This window comes from Pseudophryne corroboree, chromosome 6 (genome assembly GCF_028390025.1).
Source record: "Pseudophryne corroboree isolate aPseCor3 chromosome 6, aPseCor3.hap2, whole genome shotgun sequence".
NCBI classification, from domain to species: domain Eukaryota; kingdom Metazoa; phylum Chordata; class Amphibia; order Anura; family Myobatrachidae; genus Pseudophryne; species Pseudophryne corroboree.
This window is the reverse complement of record NC_086449.1, coordinates 345,505,828-345,525,570: the sequence shown is the minus strand read 5'-3', so window position 1 is coordinate 345,525,570 and position 19,743 is coordinate 345,505,828. Positions and strand designations below refer to the sequence as shown.

Here is a 19,743-nt window from a genome sequence, read left to right as displayed (position 1 = left end):
AGGAAAGCACAGAAGACTACTACTCGGGACTGAATCAGGAGGAGGAGATCTGAAGCCCAGCAGCCGAGGATAAAAAATAAAGGGCCCAGATTGGCAGCAGTACCTTCCCCTCTGAGGCTACTAGTGTTTTCAATGTTTGGTCCATTATTCTCAGCTGATCATCCAGCTCCCGGTAGCGACTATTAATTAGTGCAGGAAAGGAAGGAGCAAATAAGCCATTCACAATGTGTGGGGCATGCAAAAAAAACAAAACACAACATTAAATGTGGTAGATTATACAGAGCACAAAACACAACTGTTAATGCTAGCTATACTTGTGTGGATTGCAGAAACTGGGTTATCAGTTCTGAAGTGTGATTCATGAATAGCTTAATCTAAGATTGTAGCATCATCAGTTACAGGACATATTTTGAGAGATAAAAAGTCTTCCAAACTCTTTAAAAGTAACAGCATAAAAAGTTGCTAAAAAGGCAATAGAAGCCGAAAATGTATCAGGAACAACTGACTATTACTCTGTTCAGTATAAAGGACACAGCTAAGAGGGTAAATGGTTATATATTAGGCTCTAGTGTGTTAAAGCAAGCTGTACTTCTCTATTGTTTTAAAACAATATGTATTTCTCAAATACAAAAAAAATTAATTCAACTGGAAAATTCAATTAATTCTAAAGATATTTTCACCATGTGAAATGTAAGCGGTCAGAGCACAGTTTCTTGACATGGACACAGAGGGGTATTCAATTTTTTTGAAAAGTCAGTTGGGAGTCTGTTTTCCTATCTACTAGACAGGAAAAATCAGACACCCAATTGACTTTTCAAACAATTGAATTCCACCCTTAATGTTTGTATAGCAAGTTAGATGACCTGCAAAAAACAAACAAAAAAAAAACAAACAAAAACACAAACATACATTTACCAACCCACTTTTTTCACAACAGATAACACCAACTTTGAAGGGTCTTGAGGTTTCTGTAGTAACATGCATAAAACTACTATGGAAATATCCACTGATGATGTTAAGGCGTGCAGTGCAAGTGGATGTGGGTGTCAGAGACAACATGCGCTGTGCAGGAACAGACAACTCACCTCTCTGACAGCTCAGCACGCTCCTCTGCACGTTCCAGGTCACCCTCAATGATCACCAACTTACGGGCAACCTATTACACAGAGGAGAGGGAGTCTTTAAAACACAAGTTCCAAGTCACAAGGTAACAAATGCAGACCTGCGAACAGGGATATAACACATGGTGAAAGTTGCCTCAAAAGTCATTTCTGAAGAATTTTCTTTATATGATCTTTAATGATGGGAGTCTTGAACCTCTATAGGTATTGCTTCTCTAGCCATACACAAGGAATTTTAGTCTCCTCACCTCTTCATATTTGCGGTCAGCCTCCTCAGCAATGTGCTTGGCTTCCTTCAGCTGGATCTCTTGCAGCTCCATTTTCTCTTCATCCTTCAGGGCTCTGTTTTCAATGACCTTCATGCCTCTGAGATTTAACATGACACAAAAGCCATCAGTGGACAAACATTACACAGCAACGGTAGCCACCACCACAGAAGTGGATGGCAGAAAAGAAAGCACAGGTCTGGTTTTGTGTTTTTTTTAAATTTATCTTTTGTGTTCTTCGCTCTATATTTTCATATATATTGGAATGTGTCTATCACAGAGGTTCTTAAACATGGTCCTCAAGGCACACCAACGGTCCAGTTTTAGGTATGTCAATGGCTCAGAACAGATGGTTAAATCAAATTGACTGAGGCGCTAATTTAGTCACCTGTGTCCAAGCATGAATAAACTTCAAACCTGGACCATTGGGATGCCTTGATGACCGCATTTGAGAACATCTGGTCTATCATATTACCTATAACCCATCTTTCCATGTTCAGCTCTTGAAGTCTTTCCTGATAAGTTTTGCCATGTAGACCCTGCCCCATGAAGTATATAGAGATAGAGCCTCCAGGATTGCACATGGTACATAAATGGAGGTTTTACTAGTGAGCCATAGATATGAACAACCCCTTTTCTCATACAACAATGTATTCTACTGGCTCCTCCATTTACTTACTTGCTTTCATCTGAAACTAAACTTCAAGGTGCCTTTAACCATTTATTATGTGTTAAACTATCAGATATTCAATTTAAGTATCCACACATAGTTAATTCCTATATTTTCCATAAATCACTATTTGATATTATTTGTTTGCAGTTTCTTATATAGTGAGGCATATTCTGTTGCGCTTTACAATCGGAAACAGTGATAAGACAAACTGGGTAATGACAGACAAACAGAGGTAGGAAGGCCCACTAGTTATATTTTACCCATTCTTGGTTTGCATCCTTATTTTAAACTATTGTATCCCATGCAAGAATTAGACCTTCCCATATAGACCAAAAGAAAAAACACAAATACACTAATCAAAGTAGCACCTAGACCAAATTCCTGAGGTACTCCACTGGTTACCACTTACCAGCCCTTCCCCTTTGATTACATAATGGACTATAATAGTCTCCTGCCCTTTAACCTCAACATTTATACATTCAACAATCTGGAGTCAAATACAATGATTTTACGTGTCTGAATTTATTGTGGGATATTTGTACAAAATGCAGTTATAAAAAAAATATTTGCGGTATATCCCCCAAAAACACCTATTTTCATTGGTGTACTTGAAAATATTAAGTACCACTCAGAGATAGCTGCTGCAATTCCTCATTTTAACTTGCAAAAACAGCCCCCACTGGCTGACAAAACCCTGAATTTACTTAGCTCTGCTTGGCCACTTCAGATAGCGTTAGTCATTGTTGCCTATGTGCTACAGAGTGCAAAGTTTACCAGGAATGAGATCCATAGAATTCCTCCCCAGCAATGACTAAGCATGCGCAGTAGGTCCCCCGAACCAGGATATAAAGTAACTGTATAAGTGATCACTTTACTGCCAACACATTGCAGTGATGGGCTCCTATGGGAGTTCTTGTCCCTGCATGTGACTTGTTACATAGTAGTGTTAACGCTAGGCTATTTTAGCAGGGCGCCCGATTAAGAAGCGTCAAATTGTGCAATGCACTTTTAGCGGTGCTCTGCTAAAACAGCCTTCCCTGTTGTTGATCATCGCCGGGGAAATAGATGCTGTGCGCATGCGCACGGCATCTATTCACAGTGAGGAGAAGGCTTGAGAGCAGGCCAGTATGTCTGTAAGTGCTGGGCACACCTCCAACAGTGACAACAGAGCCGCACCCCCCTCCCCGGCCATGCCCCATTGTGGAACATGTCTCTGCACCTCGGTGTCCTGCCCACATCTAGCGGGAACAATACATAGCGATTCTTATTGCCAACATAAGAAATAATACTTCTATACATCAGTGAACAAAGCTGTACTTAATTTAATAACATTTTTGTTAGTTTCTAAATAATATATTCTAGTACAGTTCTGCAGCTACCAATAAAGCTGTCCACATTAGTAGGTGGCAATGGTTGTGAAAGACATCATTTGAAATGTATGGCTCCCTATGGAAACAGTGTTTGTGGTTTCCAATATTGAAAGTAGTTCTATACAGTCTATTCTATAGGACCGCTTTTACAGAAAGTTCAAGAGGCACTCTAAACAGCATTCATGAGAATTCTTGTGAACTAAACGGATGGGTCCTCTGTCGATGTTGCTAAAGTCACGTTAAACGCCTTCTAGTCGCGCCTAGTCTCAAGCAAGTTTTCTTGCATTAAACTTCTTTCTCCCTGAAAATGCATCTTCCTCACACCGTTATGCAAATAAGATGCACAAACAGACTACACGGATTAACATGATATGCGGCATGTGTATATTCTGTGTGCTACTGCAGCTGTATCTGTATACGTAATGCTATGTTACAGTGTCAGTGGAAAACAGACAAAAACAGGGAGGAAGATGCCAGGCGCTGTCCGAGTTGACCGGCTCTCATGCACCCTGTGTGCTGCGACTCATAACGTACGAGGCTAGACCAGGAAGGACAAATCTGTATCTAATTAGGTCATTAAAATCAACTCTGCATTGCACTGTTAAAGAGCCTTTAGTACAAAGCCCATAATTAAAACACTACAGGCAAGTGAGGTGAAGAACCCTTACCTTTAAAAAAAAAAAAAAAACCCAAAACCCCACCAACAATTATTTCGGAGGTCAGACTCACCTCTCGCTCTCATCTGCAGCCTTCTCAGCTTCCTCCAGTTTCTGAAGCGCTGTGGCCAAACGTTCCTGAGCACGATCCAACTCCTCCTCTACCAGCTGGATGCGCCTGTTCAATGAGGCTACATCTGCTTCAGCCTAGGTGGTCACGAGAAAGAAAATGCTGTCAGGTTCACACAACTGTTGCCAACAGAATGATGAGGTGAGTGGTCACTAAACATAATGCTTTTTAGCTACTACAGAACAAGGCAACTGTACCATACAGTTACCAGTTAGAACATTACCACACACGGAAACCATGTACAAGTCACCCACGTTACAAAACTTATGAAGGTGGATTAAAGACTTCTACTTGTTGGTCAGGCATGTATAGAAAGTTTTTCCTAATCGGTGTGTATGAATCCAATTGCAGTTGAAGGATGTGAGTAGCCGTTGCAGCGTGCTGAAATGCCGGCAACGGCACTGCATCTCTCATCCGTCGCGGCCAGCTCTCCCTGCAAATGGGGCTGCAGACAAAATTATACAAGACCGAGCTGGATTCTGCAAAACTTTTGGGGCGTGGGGCTCCTTGGATTGCTCTGGCTGGGCCTCTTTGGTGCATCACCATCTCACATTTATTTTTAACACATATATATATATATATATATATATATATATATATATATATATATATATATATATATATATATATATTTTTATGTAACATTTTCACACATCTAATCACTTTTTGAACCGCTAACCTCACCTTTTTAACACAGATACTTTTCTGCTATCCACTATCTAACACTCAGCAGCTACTTTCACATACCGAACACTGACTTTTCACTGCTATCCTTTGTGTGGTGCCTTGAGCTTTTTAGCCTATAAGGTTAGGGACCAGTCTGATGAGGTCACCTTGACGATTGGTGGGCAGACTCATAATATTGCCCAATTTTATGCCAAGAACCTCGGATATGATGTATGGTTCAGTATATTATAATTCCAGTGGTTGTATGGAGCACCTGCTTTCTTGTTTGTATGCTGTAGTACTAAGGCCCACATTTATGAAACCTAGGAGAGTGATAAATTGCATGGTGATAAAGTACCAACTAATCAGCTCCTATCTGTAATTTTTCTAATACAGCCTGTAACATAGCAGTTAGGAGCTGATTGGCTGGTACTTTATCACCGTGCAATTATGCAGGCTTGATAAATCTGGGCCTCTGCCCCAGCTAGGTAGCACATCCCATTATAAATAGCCAGGGTGAGTAGTCCAGACCCCTTCCCCCCCAATATATTTAATGGGGGGAATTAAATTGTTTTGGGTGGACTGTTTAGACGCCCAAACATTTGTCACTATTCATTTGTTGTTTTTGGCGCATGGCACATTGCGCCCAAACAGACACGTAAAATGGCTAAACCAGTCTAAACTCCTGCTTTGGGTGTCCAAATGCTCTTTGGACACCCAAAGTGCCAGTTTGGACACATTGGGGTCAATTCTATTCAGCGAAAGTTGAATAACGCCGGGAGTTTGCTCCCGGCGCTATTCAATATAGCGACGAGTGACCCTCAATTGTCGGGAATTCATCTCATCCCCGGGGGATGAGAGAAGAAACCCGACAAAAGTGCTGCCGCGCGGCCGACGCAAAGCTGATTCTGTCGGGAATCAGCCTCGCGCCGGGGAGTTAAGTCGGAGAATGCCCATTCTCCCGACAATTCAACCTGTTTAGTCGGCGAGAACGGGCCATCGCCGACTTAACTGGAGCTGAATTGAATAGCGTCGGGAGCTAATTCCCGGCGCTATTCAACAGTCACTGAATAGAATTGACCCCATTGTTTCTTGCACCTCAGGAGGTTGCAAGAAAAAAAATGTATCCTCCGCGGCTGCCCAAGCGGCAGAAAAACTGAATTGCTGCTGTTGGGCGCCCTCTAGTGGTGGCCGCAAAAAACAACATTTGAATCTGCCCCAATGTCTGCCAAACACAATGTTTTGTTTTTCATCTGAAGTGCTTGTCCCACTCCTGAATGTAATATGAGAGCATACCTACAAGAATTATCCCAGACCTAACTAACCAATAGATAATGCGCACTGAAACATGCAACAGCATTCTTTTATAGACCATGTCATGAGGTTTTATAAGGGGATGTAAATAAACTGGAAGGGGGGGGGGGGGGGGGATCTTAAAAATAATACTATTTAATTGCCAGTTAACTACTGCTTCAGTAGAAACTAGATGGGGTACAGTAGTGTTATCTGTTAGTCTGAACCTGTTTAGTACAATTATTGTGTGCACGGACCATGCGAGTAGTCTCAAACATAATGTAGGATGTGGTTACACATCTCTGTTTCCAGAAATAAACATTTACTTCCTCTTTCTTGAAAGTGAACATGGATAGATCTGCTGTTCCTAACTGCTAAAAAGATACACGAGGCCTCAGGATGGGACTCATTCAAGTTGCCGGCTGCTAGGATCCCAGCGGTCAGGAGACAGACACTGGAATCCTGACTCCCGGCTTCCCTTAGGATATTACATTAATGTAGAGAGAGTAATACATTTATCAAGTCTAGCCACATATAAATAACATGCTAGTTTTCATCATACAGTACAAGTGTGACATAAAAAGTTACAATGGCCTGTCTTATAGTATGACATATACAGTAAAACATCCATGTTTAACCATAACTCAAGTGTTGGCTGTGCATGGGGGAAGCGGCTGTCCTACAGAACTAGACATAAGCCATTACCTAAAGCTATTATGTATTCATAGGACATTTTTTGATACATATGTAAACACAGCACAGTACACGTTTTTACCTGACGTGATATTAAGAACTGTGTAAACAAAACTCTGAGCAGGAATTGACTACTTATTCTAAGAAAAAAAAAATACACCTACTGTACACTATAGATTACTTTCAGACCCAGACCAGACCACTGGCATTATATAGTTTCTCCAGTGCCGGAAGCTGCAGCAGTTGCACTTTACACTACTGTGGCCCATCCCAAAAAAAGTACGCTCTACCTGTTTAACAGTGATCGTGATATAAGAGGTTATAGGGGTGCTGGGATAAACAGAAGTAGTTCACGAGAAACTGTAAAATGATGGATATGCAAGACAAGTCGAAATATAGAGCGGAAAAATGTACTACCGAAAGAAAGTTTCCACCCATGCATGCGTTTCCTTAAGATGAAACAAAAAACTTATTAAGTTGTGTAGTAGCAGAACAGGAAACACGGTATTACCACACATGAATGCTATATAGACAGTAGTTGACACTACAGGGTAAGTGTGCATTGAAGAGTTAAAAAGAATGCCACTATACAGCTAAATATTTGCATGCTATTTAAAAGGGAGGACTGTATGGTCCCCATCAAGTGTTAACCATTTGAGTACAGGAATGTAGATACTTGATAAGAACTGCCTTGCAGCAGGCGGGGGTCTGTCAGCTAGAGTGCAATTTATGTGCTAATATTTCAACACAAGTTATTTAAAAAGCAAAAAAAATCCCCAGAAACTACAATAGTAACCGTGTTACATGTGACAACTGACATTTGCGCTATGCATCTGATGTGATTTCTATGCGCTTTTTGCAATACAGTCTACGATACTTGTAGGAAGCATTAATCCTATTCTTAATAAAATCTTCCAAGTGTTAGATAGCAACTTAAAGGCACATTAACAGCAGATAAGAAAAATGCCGCAAAGTTATTAGGAATTTGTGCCCCAGTAAAAGCTGCCTTACAAGAATGTACTGCAAGTGCTTCCTGTTGTGTCACTAGAGAATTTGTGGCCTCTAGAGGGAAGGACAATTCTATATACTTAAAACCTGACAAAGCTGGTCTTGTGGCCTTATAAGGCAAGGAAAGTCATAAAGCAACTCCCACTTACAATCCACGACACAGTATCTACTGTCCATTCACATAAAGTACCTGGCTTTAGCAAACCTTGGGGCTTTATGATGTGAATAGACACCTCAGAGTGAGTGAGTGAGTGAGTGAGTATATATATATATATATATATATATATATATATATATATATATATATATATATATATATATATCTATCTGCAATGCAGATCGTAGGCTGAAGCTCCTGTTTTACACATTGACCTTGAAGACATAATCAAGCTTAAAATATAGTTTTATGATCGGTTAATCACACGTGTTATTGCCATTGTAAACTAAGCATGGAAACACATGAACTGAACACAGGCAAAATGGGTCATGTTGGGCCATTTGTAATTGGCATGCTGGTCGCTTAAAGCTATATTATTAAACATGGGGGGCACATACACCGCAGACCAGGTCACTTGGAATTAGAAATTAAAGAGGAAGGAAAAGCCTCAAGACAAAAATTAAAAATAGTACACCTACACACCCCAATGTTGTGGCAGTTACAATTTGCCTCTGGCATCCTTACCAGATGTAGGAATTCCTACAGAGAGCATGCATGATATTGAATGCTGCAAGTACCATTATCCACAACCCATACATGAATACTAGCACAACATATGCACACACAAAGCACCCCACTCCAGGTAAATGAAGAGAAGCTGCTAACTCTGCTGTCCAGATGAGCCCTGTTGCATGCCTGAAATTCTCCTTTACATAGGCAAGCCCCAAAATCCCCTCCCTCAGTGCTTGGAAACAGACTGTACTGGAAGGGAGATATCCAAAACATACCACACAGGCTCCTTAGGACAGACAACCCATTCACCAGAAAATGATCAGAAGTATAAACATGAACAGTAGGTCATATGCGCAAGGTTTATGGATGGCTCTTGGTGAAATAGAAAATTAAACACTGCAAGGGCTTAAGTATTTATTTTTTGTCACAAAAAAAAAAAGTTCTGTCTCATTAAGCCTAATAAAAAAACAACAACAGTATTCTGCCTTGGACATTAACATATAGTCAATGCTTCTGGTGAGCCAAAGAGGGTTAAAACAAACAGGTAAACACATCAAGGGGACAAGTCCATGACAGAAATGTGCAAAGTTACCAGATACAGTGAAAGGGGGCACAGCAGAGATTGGGTCTAGCAAAAGTCACAAAGTGCAGTAAAAGGATTGGGATAGCCCAGCAGAGGCGACAGCGAGCTCACCCTGTACTCCCTGTAGTAAGGAGTGCTGTGGCTGTGAGTACAGGCTAATCAGACAGTGGGAGCTTTCACACTATACTCCCAATAGTAATGAGTGTGAGCAGTTCATGCAAGGGTGGAAGCTGCTGGCACAGTGGTAATGAGCACGGTGAGCAGGTAAAGATCCCACTGTCACCTCTGTCTGTACTGACCACATCTACCATTTCTAGGTGTATAGTGTACCAGCTCCCACTTTCACCTCTGTACTCACAACACTCATTACTACTAGGAGTATTGTGTTCCAGTTCCCACTGTCACACTATACTACCAGTGGGGAGCACAGGCAGTGGGAGTTGTTGGCACAGTGGTAAGGAGTGTGGGAGCTAGCGGCACAGTGGTAAAGGGTGTGGGCAACACAGGCAGTGGGAGCTAGTGGCACTGTGGTAAGGAGTGTGGGCAACACAGGCAGTGCTTGTGGCACAGTGGTAAAAGGTGTGGGCAACACAGGCAGTGGGAGCTAGAGGCTCAGTGGTAAAGGGTGTGGGCAGCACAGGCAGTGGGATATAGTGGCACAGTGGTAAAGGGTGTGGGCAGCATAGGCAGTGGAAGCTAGTGGCACAGTGGTAAGGAGTGTGGGCAGCACAGGCAATCGGAGCTAATGGCACTGTGGTAAGGAGTGTGGGCAGCACAGGCAGTGGGAGCTAGTGGCACAGTGGTAAGGAGAGTGGGCAGCACAGGCAGTGGCAGCTAGTGGCACAGTAGTAAGGAGTTTGGGCAGGCAGAGGTGCACAGGGGGTAGATAGGGGTTATTCTTACTGCCTCTCTCAGCTTCTTCTCCGAGTCCAGCTCCCTCTGAAGCTTCTCCGCCCTCTCCTCTGCCTCGTCCGCCTGGTCTTGCAGGCACTTGATTTTCCTCTTCACGGCCTCCAGGGAAGTCATGCCGGCCATGTCTGCTCTCTCTGCACAGCGGCGGCGGCGGAGACAGTTCTTACTTCCGGTTACTTTTACTCACACTCCTCCTAGCTACACCCTGCCTGTGTGCCGGAGCGGGATTCGCCCCTCTGTGGCCAAATACCTCTCACTCTGACTCGCTCAATCCACGTACAGGAAGTCTCCTCCTTACATAGGCTCCAACCCCTACAATTAACCCTCTCATCAGAGGCCGGCAGCCGTGCCCAGAGCCGGGACGTGTTGCTGCTGCTGCCGGCGGCCCACGGGTCAGTGTGTGCCCTGGCCTGGCTGCTGGGTGAGGGGTGCTCGGGCTACTATCAGTGCAATAAACCCCAGCTTACACATGGGCACACCGAACCACACGACATTACTAAAGATTCCTCCTTGTCTGCCCAGGTAAAGGAGGGACTCTGCTGCCACCTAATGGCACATTACTGCATAACATTATACAGTCCAGGCAGAGAGGAGTGTTATCCTGAGGAGCGAACGTTGATTTTGTTTCTATCAGGGGGTATAACAATTCTGGAATTTCTGAAACACATTGGGGGGGAATTCAAAAGTTTGAAAAGTTGATTGGGTGTCTGTTTTTTCCTATTAGATAGGAAAACGCAGACACCCATCTGACTTTTCAAACATTTGAATCTCCCCCATTGTATTGCTGATACCCCTTTTCCACTAGAAGTCTTGGGACTGACCCGGGATTTGGAACACGGATCCAAGCCAGGTCAGACCCGAGACAGACCCCTTTTCCACTACGGCGCCGACCCGGGGATATTCCATGTAGGCGCCATTTACACTGCACCCGGATGCATTGTCTTCTGCACGGCGCTTGGAGAAGACGTAATCTCCAAGCGCCGGGGAAAACTGGCAGATCGGGATCCCCGGGGCATGGCCTCGGTCCTGTTAGGCCATGCCCCCAATTCCATGCTGCTCACCTTCCAGAGTGCTGGGGGCAAGCCCAGCACTCTGGAAGCTGCTGGGATGCCACCAGCCTCCGGCAAACGCTTTCCCGGCCAGCGCTGCTGTCTGCATAGCAGGAGAGACAGCAGCGCTGTCCCCCCCAACCTCCCGTGAGACCCTGCGGTCAGGGAGGTATGGGATCTTCACATGCTGTAAACAGGTCCTGTGTCAGCTGATACGGGTAACCCGTTTACACTACACCTTACCCGGGTCATTCCCGTTTCCTACCCAGGTAGCTAACCGAGTAGGATTCCCGGATCTCTTGACCTGGGTTTTTTCAGAGGGAGCCGTTTCCACTAGCAAAAAACACGGGTAAATGCATACCCTCCAACATGACCGCCCCACTAGGTACAAAATGCTCTGTTTCTGGACTTCCCTCTCAATTTATTATTGCAATCACCTGTGAAGAAACAGCTTTCTTATCATTTAAACTAGTTCAACACAGGTGATGGAAATCATAAATTAAGAGGGAAGTCCAGGAACAGAGCATTTTGTACCTAGTGGGGCGGGTCATGTTGGAGGGTCTGTAAATGTTATATCTATTTGGATTCACAAGAATCTAACATCAGCGATACCAATAAGAATATCAATATCAACTTTAGGGGTATTTATCAAAGCATGGTGAGAGATATGAAGCACTACCCAATCAGCTTCTCTCATTTTACAGTCTGTGATTTAAAAATGACAGTTAGGAGCTGATTCGCTGGTACTTTATCTCCATCCAATTTACCTCCAGCCAAGGCTTAGTAAATAGACCCTAGTATGTAAACAAAGCTAACACTGTAATTGAATATAAAAGTAACTGTGAACCTTGTCATGCACTGACCCAAATTGAGAGGCCATAGAGGGGATATAATTAGCCCTGGTAATTTACACGGCTACCTGTTCGGCAGGGAACTATCCAATTAGCCCCGAAAGCCAACACTATTGGGGGATTTTTTTCACCTGCTCGGAGGCTGGTGAAAAATGACTTGTTTTCTCGATCACTGCATGAAACACACGGATCAGGGAACTTCTCCCGGATCCTATGTGTGTTCGTCTGAAAACTTGGTGTTTTTAGGAAGGGGGAGAGACAGGCAACAATTGAATTGCCTGAAAAAAATATTGGGCAAAAAAGTCGCAGTAGAATCTTTTTTTTTTTTTTGCCTAAACATGTTTTGGGCACAATTGAATCCCCCTTCCATATATGTTTTATGGCTGACTGGAGTACAAACCTTTTTTTCTTTATTGCTCATATAATTACGATTACATATACTTCTATAACACACTGTATATTATTCTCTAAACATCCAATAATCTATAGTATACAAAAGAATTATGAGGTAACTTTAATAGCAAATGTAATTCTGGTTGCAGTATTTTACGTTACATAAATGCCGTTTTGTGACTGGATTTATCCGTGAGATTATCATGCACCAAACTGACACTGGGTGATTCAAGTTGTCATACTGTATTTACACAGTATAGGGCAGGCATAGTATTAGATGTTCCCTGTTACTGTTCACTGTATGGAACTTGGGCTGCTGTACAGTTATGTGCATATTATGCCCCCTACACACTCGGCGTTGTGCCACTGATACAGGCGACCCGGCAGCGGGGGGAGGGTGTGTGTGTGTGAAGTTCCTTCACTCCCCCATCACCCGGCTCCATAGCACTGCATGCTAATATGGATGAGATTGTCGCACATCGTTCATCGTTGGTACCTACACACTGTACGATATGAACGAGTTCTCGTTTATTAATGATTGAGAACGTTCATATCGTTCAGTGTTATCGCCTAATGTGTAGGGCCCTTAAGTTTCTGCTTTGTGAGAAACAGATGGTAACCCAGAAATGCTGGACAGCTGTATTTTTACATTGCTATTTAGAGTTGAGTTTGGACATACCCCTCTCATATGTAAATCTCTGCACATGTTACAACTCACCAACCTGTAGTGCTGTATGTTTCCGAAGGTGCAGTTACTTGATATTTTTTGCTTTGCTTCCAACTCAGAATGAGCCCCAAAGTGCATTGTGAAAACATGAAATAACCCATGACCCTCAGTCATGGGTTACTATGTTGCTGCTTTAACAGCAAAAAATCCTCTAGAATAGCCCTGGCAAAAAATAAATAAAGCAACAAGCTAAAAACTAGCTACAGGAAGAAAAACTAAAGAATGAATTTAGGGAAACGCAATAGGAATAGGTAATAGGTACACAAATAGGAATAGGGAATTATTAAAGGGCATATTTATCAAGCCCAATTTTAATAAAATTATGCAGTAATTACAATTTCTGCATAATTTTATGTATCCTCGTTATGTACTGATACCTAAATGCAGGACAGTGCTGCAGGCTACAGTCACCATTATTCTCATTGGGATCTATGGTCTTACCCCTATGTACCAAACAAAAAGCGTAGCTTTTCAGAGGAGTTTGGTTCTGTTGGTTGACTTGATGCCATCCTCAGTTAGCAATATCTGCGTTATACCTTTGGAGGCTTTCTCGCAGGAGAGCAATCTTCCAATTCCCCCAACCAACTCTGGTAACTGAAACTGTGCACATGCGCAATGTCAGAATATTAGGAGGGGTCGCTCAAAAACGTGAAAGACTCCTCCAATGTGCCCAAGATTTAACTTGCAGGGACAGTGATTCTCACAACCACTGTCCCTGCGCGTTCATTTTAGTACATAGCAGGGGTAGTTTAGTAAAAAATAAAAACTGTGGCGATATGGGCTACTAATAAAAATTGCGGCAATGTTGTGATTATTAATATATAAATTCCCATGAAAATCTATGATTAAAAGTACAAAACAGTGACACAATGCACTAAAGGCCAGTACTGACGGGAGAGATGTGTGCTGAGCGATCTTAACACAGACCGCTCAGCACACATCTCTCCCCCCGCTCAGCACAGCGTGATGTGTGCTGAGCGAGGGGGGGATGGGGGGCCACTCACTTCACACAGTGCTGAAGTGAGCGACCCGCTAGATTGAGCCTGCATGCAGGCTCAATCTAGCACAGGTGATAGCCCCGCGCATCGCTATCGCTGGGGGGCATACACACGACAGATCCATGCTTAAAATCTAAGCAATCTAGTCAGATTGCTTAGATTTTAAGCACGGATCTCTCCATGTGAACCCCCATTTAGGGCCTAATTCAGACCTGATCGCAGCAGCAAATTTGTTAGCTAATGGACAAAACCATGGGGGTAATTCAGAGATGATCGCAGCAGCAAATATTTGGCAAAACCATGTGCACTGCAGGTGTGGCAGGTATAACATTTGCAGAGAGAGTTAGATTTGGGTGGGTTATATTGTTTCTGTGCAGGGTAAATACTGGCTGCTTTATTTTTACACTGCAATTTAGATTTCAGTTTGAACACACCCCACCCAAATCTAACTCTCTCTGCACATGTTACATCTGCCCCCCTGCAGTGCACATGGTTTTGCCCAACTGCTAACACATTTGCTTCTGCGATCAACTCTGAATTACCCCCCATGTGCACTGCAGGTCGGGCAGATATAACATTTGCAGAGAGAATTAGATCTATGGGTGTCATGGACACCCACGAGTGGGAATAGTCCGTGTTGGTCCGCATGCCAACCGCTGGGATTGTGAGGGTGCGGGATGTAGGGGGGAGGTAATGTGACTGGCGGTCTCCTGACCGCCGCTCACATAACTACATCCCGTCTATTCAGGGAGTCAGGGAGATTGCTGCTATTTCCAAGAGAGTCTCCTGCAGAATGCGGGAGGGTAGGCAACTATGAAAATGTCCGACTTGGCTGGAGTCCTGCACATCAAGCGAACTCAGACTCCATTACATCCCGCCCCAGTTCTTTAGTCCTAGCAACCTCTGTCATCCTTACATTGCATTTGCCCCTGCCCCAGGCCACCTGCAAATAATCTCAGACATATATCATACCCTCCAACATGACCCGCCCCACTAGGTACAAAATGCTCTGTTTCTGGAATTCCCTCTTAATTTATTATTGCCATCACCTGTGAAGAAACAGCTTTCTTATCATTTAACTAGTTCAACGCAGGTGATGGAAATCATAAATTAAGAGGGAAGTCCAGAAACAGAGCATTTTGTACCTAGTGGGGCGGGTCATGTTGGAGGGTCTGATATATGTGACTGTATGCTGCTCTGCGTGTACTAGCAATTATGTGATCACATCTTTACCATAAGTGTAGGCTAGAATGCCCCTTCCCACCACTGGTCATAAGAGCAAGACTCACACAAGTCTACAAATCCAAGCACCTAAATTTAAAAGCCTCCAAGTTCCAGAGGTGTAAGGCAAAACCAGGTTGGTTTTGCCTTGCCTTGTAAATGATTGCTGCTTTAAAAAAAATGGGCAGACTCACACAAAATTCCTGCACCCCTGAACTCAGATGCTATTACATTTAGCCATATATGGTTTCCAGGCATACGCAGAGGAATATCACATAAGACATGCTACTGGTGTAGAGCTCAGGCCCTTTGTATTGACTTACCATACTATCCCTTGAAATCGGGACACTAATGAATTACACAGGTTCTGTGGCTAGGTGAAAGTCTGCATTTTCCCTGGTTTTAATCAGCCACAGAACCTGTGTAATCCCAGTGTAAAGGGACAGTATGGTAAGCCTACCTATATATAACATTTGATTCCTCTCTAAATATATTTGTGTGATATGTAGATGTGCACACAGGCAAAATGCAGTTGTGTAGTAAGGATAATGCACTCAGTGAAGAAAGAAATCTATATTGACATACATTTATTTTATTTCTCATACAAAGGTGGTTCTTTGTCTTTCTCAGCAATTTAGCTAATATGAATTGGACTCTTTATAACGAACCATGGGGGTAATTCCAAGTTGATCGCAGCAGGAAATTTTTTAGCAGTTGGGCAAAACCATGTGCACTGCAGGGGGGGGCAGATATAACATTTGCAGATAGAGTTAGATTTGTGTGGGTTATATTGTTTCTGTGCAGGGTAAATACTGGTTGCTTTATTTTTACACTGCAATTTAGATTGCAGATTGAACTCACCACACCCAAATCTGTCTCTCTCTGCACATGTTATATCTGCCCCCCCCCCTGCAGTGCACATGGCTTTGCCCAACTGCTAAAAAATTTCCTGCTGCGATCAACTTGGAATTACCCCCCATATACAAGACTCTGCAGCAACAAACAGCAACTAACTCGGCGGCACTCACAGGACTTGATCAAACTTGATAAACTGACGAAAGCTTATAATTAAACTGAAACATTGTTGACTGCATAGCGCGACCTGTTTGTCTGTCTATCTAGATATATATGACCTGTATGGGGCCTATTCATTATTAGCATCTGCTGGCCCTGTGTAGATTATGTATCCAGCTCAGTATTCAGTAATGCTCCGGTGCCAGGATAGTTGCTCCAAAAAGTAACTGTCCTATGAGCCCTATCACCAGGGCCGGAGCTTCCACTAGGCAGCTTTAGGCAGCTGCCTAGGGGCGCCGGGACCTGAGGGGGCGGCCTGCTACAGCTGCCTGAAAAAGGTAGCGTGGTCCTATCTTTCACAGCCGCTGCAATCCTCCCAGGACTCGTATCTTACAGTAGCCGTGACTGCTAAGCTCCTGTATTGCAGCCTCCAGCTCCACCTCCACAAGGCACAGGCAGTAACTGTGACAGCTCCTGGAGTCCTGGCTGGGGGTGACATGCAGCACTGCTCTTCATTCCAGGCTCTTTCACAGACTACTCAGTCCCAACTCTGCATCGCAGCCTGCAGGTAGTGGCTGCACAGTGTACTCTCTGCATTTGAGTCCACTAAGGGGGGGGGGGGGGGAGATGAGCAGCAGGCATGCACACAGTTTGGGGGGGATGAACAGCAGCATGCATACAGATGGTGGGGGGGATAGGACAGCAGACTTTTAACAGAGTGGGGGGGGGGGAGGGTTGAGAGTAGCAGGCACCCACACAGACTGGGGAGATGGGGAGAAGAGAGCAGCCATGCAACAAACTGGGGGTGGGGGAGAGCCGCAGAATGCCTTTCATCTGAAGGGTGGGTAGGGGGAAGGGGCAGTAGGCAGAAGTTTTGCCTAGGGTGCCGAGAAACCTTGCACCGGCCCTGCCTATCACTGCTACTTTCGACACTAACTGCGCTGAAAGTTTATACTGATGGGCATTATAACAAGTTTATGCATGCGTACAGCGAGGGCAGGAAGAGATGGAACGGTGCGAATGGATCCCACTTCACACTCCAAATCTCTTTCTAATAGGAATAAATGGGGCTCAGCAAGCTAACGCAATCAGTTTTCGGAACTTGATTAATTTACGGCAGTCACATTGGTGTACTGGACCGGTTCACCTCAATGAATATTCCCTTAAATATTATATCCCTATAACTGATATTTGAATGCTAAGTTTAAAACAAACTTTTAAAACATCAATGCTGTCCTTAAATAGTAATATAGATAACATTGTTAATATTACAAAATTTAAGCTAGTTCATTTACTCCTGTTCCAATTACATTTAATATGCTAACACAAGCAATCAGGGCCATCTTAACATACAGGCACACTGGGCAGTTGCCCAGGGCACTACATTTCAAGGGGCCTTCGAGCAGGGGTTGTTGGTAGCCACACAATCAGAGCGGCAAGGCAGCATTCTCTACCTATCTCCCAGCCTGTAGCCAGACAGTGATTAGCTGCCAGCATGCTGATTGGTGGATGGCTGGAGCTATCCACCAGTCAGAGTGCTGACAGCCATCAACTGTCATAATTAGATTTTTTTTAAAACTGGTTCCCAAGAATGTGTGTGTAGGGGCCCAAGTGCATTGTTTTACCCAGGGCCTTACAATGCTGTTAAGATGGCCCTACAAGCAACTGTCACATATTTAGAAAAACTGGTTAAATAGAAAGCATTATTTTTATTCCCTTACACACCGCCTGAGGCGGGCCGCACCCAGGAGCCTGACACGGGAGCTTCCAGGGTGCAACCTGCTTCAGGTGGTCTGCAACCCGGCATATTGCAGAGTTAGTGATGTCAGCGGTGACGCGGCGGGGTTGGCACTTGGAGATCACATGATCTCCAAACGCCACCCGTACACACACAGTGAGCGGGAAACGGGTCGCATCGAGCCGGCTCCAGTTCACACTGCACGTCGAGCCGGGTTGAACACGAGTTCAACCCTGCTCGTGACCAGGGTTGAAATACCGGGTTGCTTGAACTGATATTTTTCCCCTGTCACCTTTCAGGTCACACATGAACACGGGATATGCGCGCTCATGTGCCAATAACCTGTGTTCTTAGCTGGCGGTCTGAAAGGGGTATAAGAGGTTTGCTTCCATGCTAGTTTTGATCTGACTGGATACATCATGTTCTTTACCACTTCACAAAACTGCCTCCACTGGGGTTATAACAGAATACAAAGCACATATCTACAGAGAGTATTATTGCTTAGTTCCAACAGAGGGCACTATTTACTGTTTTAGTAAAAGAGAATGCTTAAAAGTTTATATCACCCTGGATTCTGCATATCATGACAAGAGCTCTTTTGGGAAGAAATAATTAAGAAACAACTCTTAATATTTTGCTTGCCCTTCAACCACACTCTGAACAGGCATTCAGCTAACCCTTATTTTCAGCGCAGTGGCAAATAAATGCCTAATTAATTTCACACACTAAATTAACCAATAAATAGCTACTGTATATTACTGTTGTATTATATATATATATATATAGAGAGAGAGAGAGAGAGAGAGAGAGAAAACACAATAGCAGGCGGCACTCGAAGGGTCTGAACAACCTAAATGAAGACACTGCGGACACAGTGTATGGTCTAACGTTTCGGAATTTTAATTCCTTTTTCAAAGGTTCTTTGAAAAAGGAATAAAAATTCCGAAACGTTAGACCATACACTGTGTCCGCAGTGTCTTCATTTAGGTTGTTCAGACCCTTCGAGTGCCGCCTGCTATTGTGTTTTCTCTGCATTAATCCATTGGAGGGCACCAGGGCACGATGTTGTTTATGGAGTGAGTGCCGGTCTATAGACTTACATATATATATATATATATATATATATATATATATATAACCAACGGCAGGTCCGTCTCTCCCAGTATTAGCGGTACTGCGCCGGGTGCCTCCACAGAGTAAGAGATATGTGCAAATAGCTGGTGCGGCACTCTAGGCGACGAAAGAACTCAGAGCCAGTACATCACGTTTAAAGACAACAACGTTTCAATGCCTTTATTACGGCATTTTCATCAGGTGGAAATGCCGTAATAAAGGCATTGAAACTTTGTTGTCTTTAAACGTGATGTACTGGCTCTGAGTTCTTTCGTCGCCTGGAGTGCCGCACCAGCTATTTGCACATATATATATATATATATATATATATATATAAAAAAATATGCACATGTGTATGTGTGTGTGTGTATATATATATATATATATATATGTATACAGGGTGATTCAAAAGTTGCGGTACACACTTTTGTTTCAAAAACTGCAGGAAATGGGAAAACTGAATACTCCAGTAAGGTATGGGTGAGGTAGGCTATCTTTTAGGGTATGTACCGAACATGGGCGCCATCTTGAAATCGGCCATCTTGAATCTAAGTCAGTTTTCCAGTTTCCAGCACAGTTTTTGAAGCAAAAGGGTGTA

General features: G+C 43.6%; 1 protein-coding gene across 9 annotated transcripts in view; it reads right to left on the bottom strand.

Annotated features, from left to right (window-relative positions):
- TPM1 (tropomyosin 1) overlaps positions 1–19,743 on the bottom strand; it is a 53,567-nt gene that overhangs the window by 27,319 nt on the left and 6,505 nt on the right. For 3 of the 9 annotated variants that reach the window (XM_063926516.1, XM_063926515.1, XM_063926524.1), the window contains 3 exons: positions 4,160–4,293; positions 1,370–1,487; positions 1,086–1,156 (listed from right to left, as the gene is read on the bottom strand). In XM_063926516.1, the coding sequence (XP_063782586.1) occupies positions 1,086–1,156; positions 1,370–1,487; positions 4,160–4,293 (323 nt within the window). Of the gene's footprint in view, positions 1–103; positions 180–1,085; positions 1,157–1,369; positions 1,488–4,159; positions 4,294–10,032; positions 10,246–19,743 lie in introns of those variants that run through there. The other 6 variants (XM_063926518.1, XM_063926517.1, XM_063926523.1 and 3 more) reach the window with 5 other exon arrangements.